Raw genomic sequence first — 8,230 nt, forward strand, 5'->3', positions numbered from 1 at the left:
GGGCTTGGAGGATCGTCCCTCTGGGACCTTCAAGTTTCCTACCTGTACCTATTTGCTATAGGAGAGTGCACTATTAAAGTGACACAAATTATTATTTTAGTTTGGATTATAATTTGGATAAAAGCCCAACCTTTTAGAACAGATGAAGAACATCATATTCTATTTTATAAATGATGAGACTGAATCCACTAGACTATAAACTAAAATTCATTCAACTGGCATTAAGCTTTGCTGCAGAAATAAAGCGCTGAGCAGTTTCAGCACCTAATAGAAGAGAGCCTTAAGTGATCTCCCCATGTCACTGGAGAAAAACCTGATGATTTCTAATCATGTGTTTTAATCATATGGATTTATTCACATGGATGCCTCCTATACCACCTTCAGTGAGATAACAGTGCACTGGTATAGCATTACATTATGTTATTTTCATATACTTGAAATGCACTTACTACAGGAATAACATGAGTGACACCATCTCCACTGTCTATAACTGTGCCAGTCAGCGTCCGTTCTCCTACTTGTCTTGACGTCCAAGATGCAGCTAAGGCAAGAACAGCCTTGAAAAAAGAAAGCAAAACCTAAGTTAACCTAAGACTAAACACACTCAGCAGAACATTAGCTACAGAGGAATGCCATCCATCTCAGAATTGACCTTCATCCTCCTTCTCTCAACATCAGGAATAGGGTTAGGGGTGGATGACAGACACACTCAGAGGCACCAGATGCTACATCTCAAGTGACTAAAACAAAGTTTTACACAGATGAGTAATCCTGATTTTAACAATAATATAAACTAATAAAGAGTGAAATGAAAATAAAATTATTCTACTGTCAGAGTAAGTTAAATTAATTAAGAGCACAGTATGCTGTGCGTCATGCATACATTTCATTACCCTTGTTTTAACAATATATAGCACAAATTACCGTGTAGTGACAAAAGAACCAAGGACTCACTGCAGTTTGAGCAAAGGCACTACCTACACTCATTCAAATTTACTAGCACTTAATTGGTCTCTTTCTACAGATGAGCAACCTTTTAAATTAAGAGCCAGATGCCATTTCTGATTTTGCACATATTGGAGGAAGTGCTTTTCAAACTGTTAGCCAACCTGAAGGACCAAAGACTTTGATAAGTGTCAGGATTAAAGCTTGCTTCACATTCTAGAAAAATATAAAACCTGATAGAGACAAAAAAATCCATCATGCTTTTTTTTGTTCCTTTAGGAACGCTCAAATTTCAAAACAGTACGCGCCTAGAGTAAAACAACTAAATACAAAGAGCCACTGAAAGAACTAATTACTCATTACTGACTGGTGATGAGTTTGAATATGAAGCTACATTATATAGAGCTAATAAATAAGTCTCACCTTCCAGGAAGCATGAATGGATGAAAGTGATGCGTCTAGAACTGTAAAATTGTGGAAAAATCTGAGAATGTTACCCATATTAATATATGAGTTATGTCCTCTAGTGGCAAATTAATACTTAAACATTTGTTATTTGGATATTCTATTTTGCACAAGGGTAGAAGAATTTGACCAGTCCTAAAAATATGTTCACCAAATCCAAACAGAAACTGATTTCTAAATTAAGACTATTCTGGAGACTGAAGAGGGGCACTGACTACAGCTATAAAGTACACTGCTCCTAGCAACAAAATCTCAAAGGGAAAAAAAACACTTAAATACTCAAATTAGCTAAATTTTCCATGAGAAGTGCCTTAATAGGTAATTTTATGAATGTTGAAAGTCATTTTTTTTTTGCATGCTTGATATAGCTTTAGCTTTGGCTGAACTATTCCTGAAGGCCACTAGAATGAATTACAAATATTTCTGCTAAGTTTTGTGTGCTTAAGATGACTCTGAAAATAGAAACAAACTCAACAGTCAGGTAGTAGGACCAGCACACTGCAAAAATACCAATGGCACTGGTCTATGTTGTTTTCATCCCACCCAACAGGTACAGCACATAAAGGCAGCAATGACCTCTATCAGTGAAAACAACAATTTTGTATTGATTACTGCCACTTATGGTAGTGGGGGGGGGTTGGTTTTCGGGGGGATTTTGGTGAAAAAACTGAATTGAAACTACACGTTTCTTTTATGGTCTATCTCAAGGCTGTCCAACTGGTGGCCACCAGCCACATGTGGCCCCCAAAGGGTTAACCCGCAATCTGCAGGATCACCATCCCTCTCTCCATTTGCTCCTGCCACAGCAGCCAGAAGAAGGCTAGACTGCCGGAGCTGTGTGCCTGGTAAAAAAGGGAGTCTGGCTGCACAGGGGGTGGTGTGCACAGCTGGGTGAGGAGGGCTGCAGAGCTGTGCACATAGAGAGATGGAGGGCAGGGGAGAGCCAGGCTACCTGGTAACTTAACTTCTCCCAGCTGCACAACCCCCCGTCTGGGCTACGTGGAGGTTGGTGACTGCTTGTTATGGATGTGCCTGTGCCATGTGTGAGGTAGGGAGGGCGCTAAGCAGTCTGGCTCCCCTCCATAGCTGTGATGTGGCTGCCCAACACCTTCCCCGCTGCATGTGTGGCATGCACTGCTCTGCAGTTTAGGGAGGGACGGTGGGGGAGATGAAGTGGGCTGCCTGATTAGGGCACGTGTCTGGGAGCAGGTAGGGAAGCCAAACTGTGTGGAAATGTTTGTGGTGGGGAGGGAGAAGAGGCCGCACCCATATGGCATGCAGCCCCCAGCTGCCCAGAAATTAGACAGCCCTGGTCTAGCTAACAGCCAAAAGAGGACAAGTGTTTGACTGCTAAACTGGATCTTAACCAGTCATCTACGGGTAAAGTCTCTGATCAGAATGCAAATGACAATTTTTTTTCCTAACTCTAGATTTACATTTCTCACTGGATTTAGAGTTCTTAAATTCAGTGACATTGTAATGCACACATTCATCAGTTATATTCTTACCTGAACAGCAATGTACAGCCCTGGAACATTAAAGGACTCAAACATGATTTCAGCAGTATATTCCCTGTTTTCTGGTGTATTAAGTGGAGGTTCAGTCTGTAGGACAGAAAAATGATTTTTAAAATAATCCAACCCAAAAGCAAAAGTAATTTAAAATGTAAATTCAAATAAAATATTTATATTTTGGTCGTATTTTCAAATATCCAAAAAAAAAAAAATCAACATTCCATTTGTGTCAGATGAACAGGTTGGAAGGAAAACTCTGTGCAGAGTACAGAAATTCACAGTATGAGCTTTAAAAGCCATACCATTTAATTTGGAAAACCTGTGAAGTCTGACAACAATGGGGGTGCAAATGCACCACAGGGATAACAATTTATGTGACAATACAGGAACATGAAATAAAATGAAATTCTCTTCTAGTCCCAGTTTAAGAAATGGTGCCCTCTTATCTAGTGTGCTTAGATCACTGTCACATTGAACCCACTGGAATGATCTATTATTATGAGCATAAATTGCAGTTTTTTTATTCAAAATAATTTACCGTCAATTAAAACCCCATCTTTTCCTTAGTCATTTCTCTAAGGACATTAGAATTTTGTTTTCTAGGTTCGTAGCAAAGGCTATACATGGAAGAAAAAGTTTGTAGGTGACAATCTGAATAATTTGCAAAATTAAAAGAGATTGAAACAATACAATGTGCAATTAAAATTAATGGATTAATGCAAACTACAGCTATTTCTTTAAAAGGATGCATGCTGAGTAATGGGATATGGGTGAGGAATATTTGAAAAAAATAAAATCACTGGAAAACATTATATTTCAATTCCCTGGCTGCCCTACAACCATTTTATGAAATCCCACCACATTTTGAAGTAACGCCTCACATGATTATTTAGTGGATAAGCAGCAGATAAGGACAAAGTATATAAAGATTCAAATTTGATATTTAAAGAACAAGCTTAACTATGATGCTGAAACAATCCCTTATCTATAAGGAATATGTGTGTTTTTTCTTTTGAGAAATATACAAAATAATTTGAAAAATTCTTCTATTTATTTATTCATTTATTTTAAATATACAGTAAGAAATACTGAACCATCCAGGACCTCTATTAACAGGTTAGTACAGATTACAATTTAGTTATCAAATTCCAAGAACCGGAAGTTTTGAGGGACTAAGGCAGCCTCAAGATGATACAGACCATATTTCAAATTCAATCCTAAAAACTGTCAAATTTGCCCAAAAATAAAAGTGAATATTTCCTAACTTTTTACAGAGACCTTGGAGACTGAAATGACACTTTCTAAGAACTATTAACACAGTACACAGCTGTGTATCACTGGAGAAATGTTTACCTGAAACATACATTATTATTCACTTCAATGGAGAGATTTTGCAACAGAAAGTTTGGGGCAGGAAAAATAAAGGAAAGGGATACACACTTTCCCTCCACCCCCTTACACAGCCATCAACATGTCAAACAGGAGGCAATATTTACTCACCAGAAGAAAATAATGATCTTCAGGTTCTGCCCTTAGATATTTAAAGATAACTTGCTCCATAAACCTTTCCATCAAGTCCCAGTCTTCAACTATACCATGACGTATGGGCCACTGTCAAACACATCATCAATATACACTTGAGATATTTGAAAAAATTGGAAAAAAAATCAGGTGCCTTTCTACAACTACATTCAATGGAGACGTACTACATTTTATCAGCATTATGATATCACTTCTCCCTACCCCACTATAATGGACATTTGAAATTACTTAATGATTATGAACTCTAATCTACCTTGGAAAATAGACAGTAGATTATATTTACTCTTCAGAGTCATTTCAAAAGAAACACAGTATATTCATGCATCCCTCTTCTAATTAAGACTAAGCCACTAATATTGTTGCAGTTTTGTTAATTTTTAAATCTCATAGCTACTGTTTTATAAGAGAGGTTTTGGAAAAAAGGAAATGAATTTTTTCTAGTCAGCTAAGCAACATCAGAAGCTATTTGTTATATATTACTTTGAAATTTATGGAAAAAATGTCTTTTAATACCTTTGTTGCATAAGTTGGCTTTTCTATTGCTTCATCCCCAATAAAGAAGTCTAGGTCATCCACACCTTTCATAACCCTCCTTTGTGCTTGATCGACAACTTTTGCTGATTCCTTGATAGCAATACCTTTAATAAAGAACACAGGTACACAATGAATGGATTCAATGGTTATGAATCCTGAAACATCTACCTTAATTAAAAAACATATATATCTTTTGACTTAAAATAAGGAAATATTATCACCTTAGAATAAATTTACCCCTCCTAGAAATTAAATCTTACTCTAGCCATCATTAAAAACTATGTCAGCAAACAAGAAAAAAAAATATTATAGAACATTAGCTGACAATATTAAACCATTATATAAATGGAGGTTTCATATTCAAATGGACCACTGAGTTTAGTTCCGGGTAGGTCATCATAAAATGAGATTACCAGAAACAGAAGGTGTTTGTTTTTTTTAAAAGGGACTAGAAAAAGAAGCAGCTCCTAAAACGAGAGATAGAAAGATTGTTTAGTTTTGAGAGAAGCCGAATAAAAGAAGATGCAAGTGAGGTATTCAGAATGATGAACTGTATAGGAAATCATGCTACTTAACCTCTGAATACAATAAGAGGGAAATTCAATAAAATTAAAAGGCAAAAAAACTAAATTAAATGGACACACTATCATTAAAACTGTAATAAAATGGACAGGAACTCTGGCACAATAATTCACTATGGCTAAGTGATTAGCATGATTACAAGCAAAAACAGATATTTGTATCACTGAGACCAACTATTTCGAAAAAGGATAATAATCAAACATGCTTCAAGAAATAACTGGAAAAAAAAATATCAGGGAGAAATTCTGCAGGGGCACTGTATTTCTTAATTGGCCTGGGTGAGGATCTTATGAAACTTCACATGAAGCCTCTGTTACTGGTCAATGCCAGAAACAGGATACTAGACAGATGGACTGCTGATCAGATCTGCTCTATTCTCTGCATTTGTCCCTGGCTAGTACAGTTAACCTAATTATGAGTGTCTGCTAAAATTCAGAGGACTTTAATGCTAAACACAGTCCTTTAGTCAAAAACATGTCAGATCTTAGATGCTGTGAGGAGGACTTCACTGAAAAAAAAGCTTAAAGTGTTAATATCAGCCCGAACTGAATCAATGACAGACCTCTGGAGGAGGCTGAAGCAGCACCTAAAAAAAAAAATGTAGTCCAATGACAGGGAGCTAATTAATTTAGCTAACAAATGGAGAACATATTCATCATAAAGTCCTAAAGGATTCATAAAGGCATCCTACTGTGCTCCCCAGAAAAAGAAAAGAAATGTCAAGAGAATGAAGACTTAGCAGTTTGCAGAACAGGTACGATCAGAGAACACATCTGGCTCATCAAGGGAGAGGTAGTGAGAGCAGTAGACAGAAAAGCAGCAAACAAGAACATAAGATGACCTTGTGTTATATGTAAGAGGAAGCGTCTTGCTGAGTATTAAGAGCAGGATTATGAAGTTCTTCCCTGCTTTGGAATAGGAAAAATCTTGCTACCCAGGAACTATCATTTTCAAGCAGTTATAAGCGAGACACCACCACTTGCTACAAAACTGCAGAGGCTTTGAATCAATATGATTTTATTTATAACCTAAACAAGGATCACGCCTGGGAATTTACTGCTGAATTTGAATTTAGGCTATGTTTTAGATTATACACAAAGTAAGAAAAGGAAAAAGGAGATAGCTTAAGAACAGATACAGCACATTCTGACAACACAAACTGGAAAATGAATCTGGACACCAAGTAACTAGGTTACCATGGTATTTAAAGATGGGAACTGTTCTAGCAATATCAGAAAGTGGTTGGCTTTCGTTTTAAGAGCAGAGAAGCTTTTAGAAGCAAAAGAAGTGTTTGTGCCATACCGACTTTTGTCCTCAAATCCTGATGGGTTTGCTTGCTTTAAATGTAAAGTCAGGACAAAGAGAAGATCATTTGTTCCATCACAGATATTTTGATAAGGACACTAGACAGCTACAATGGTCAATGTCAAGGAGACAAATTTGTTGATGTTTTGAGCAAATATCAAGCAGAAAGAGCTAAAAGGAAAGCAAAAAGGAAGATGAAGCAAGTTTTCCTAGCTGCTGAAAAAGAAATTGGACACAAGAAAGGAAAGGAAGCACTGAACTCTAAAATGTGGGCAGCAGCTTTTCTGGCCAATGGAACTGGCTCAATATTCTCATTTACTTTCTTTTTCAAACTTTTTTTTATCTCTGTTCTTTTAGGTGCATCTTCCTGTTTAATGTTGAATATGCCTCTGTAGTTCCCAGGGAAGTTTCATGGAGAAATTAAGGGAAGAAAATTAGAAAGATTAAACAGCAGAACAAAAAGGAAAGGAATGCTTTCAAAACCTGTTAGTAAAAAAAAATGTTCAAGGAATCAAATACATTAAAAAATAACCATTGTTAAAAATTAAAGTCTATTAAAATAAAGTTGAACAGAAAGAACTAAAGATGCAAAAGCATTTAAAGAGAATTTCACTTACTTCAGATTTTAAAGTAAACTACAACTAACTACTCCTGCGACATAATTGCAATTTTTGTGTTACATGTGAATCGATACTATTAAGACTCTGGATCTGGCACTTAATTATTATAATTATTTTTTCTGGCCCAGATCAGAAAATATTTAAGTCTATCAACTGGTAATGCTGCAGATTAGATCCCTTCAGTAACGGTAATATTGAGGTTGCAGCTCTTTCCATAGCATTCTGTAGATCAACAGTTTTCACTGTGGTTAATATACAAAAGAATCAAATGATTCAAAGATATTTAAATTTATCCTTCCTCAACCTGAAATAAAAGAATGATGACACCTGTTCATTTATGAATGGTTTATTTCCCATATAGATTTCTAACCTTATAATCTCTCAAATTATTCCTATTCCAAGTCTTCAATGTGTAAAACATTATGATCATGTTATGATTACTTCAAAAGAGATTATATGTATTAACGAACCAATCTGAATGTGCAGGAGTGGACAAATTTAAGTATTAATATTTTAAGTTTTGGAGCCTTTAGGTCCCAATTTGTGCAAAAATTCCAACTAATACTATTACAAAAAGAGTAACAAGTCAGTAGTAAGATCTTTTCAATTGGGTCATTCAGTTAAATTATTTGTTCAGTACAATTTTCTAAATTCAAAATACCAATGCTAGCTAAGTTGTTCTGACCATGAATACTTGCAAATTGTTCACTTACATTATTCTCA

The 8,230-nt window shown here is 36.0% G+C and overlaps 1 protein-coding gene across 1 annotated transcript in view; it reads right to left on the reverse strand.

Annotated features, from left to right (window-relative positions):
• Positions 1-8,230, reverse strand: part of ACTR3 (ARP3 actin related protein 3 homolog) — a 23,096-nt gene that overhangs the window by 12,570 nt on the left and 2,296 nt on the right. The window contains exons 2-5 of the mRNA XM_019554117.1: positions 4,980-5,104; positions 4,425-4,535; positions 2,919-3,014; positions 450-557 (exon numbers count right to left, since the gene is read on the reverse strand). Coding sequence (XP_019409662.1) covers positions 450-557; positions 2,919-3,014; positions 4,425-4,535; positions 4,980-5,051 — 387 coding nt within the window. The 5' untranslated portion in view covers positions 5,052-5,104. The remainder of the gene's footprint in view (positions 1-449; positions 558-2,918; positions 3,015-4,424; positions 4,536-4,979; positions 5,105-8,230) is intronic.

Source organism: Crocodylus porosus, unplaced genomic scaffold (assembly GCF_001723895.1).
Source record: "Crocodylus porosus isolate Cpor-Errol unplaced genomic scaffold, CroPor_comp1, whole genome shotgun sequence".
Lineage (NCBI taxonomy): Eukaryota > Metazoa > Chordata > Crocodylia > Crocodylidae > Crocodylus > Crocodylus porosus.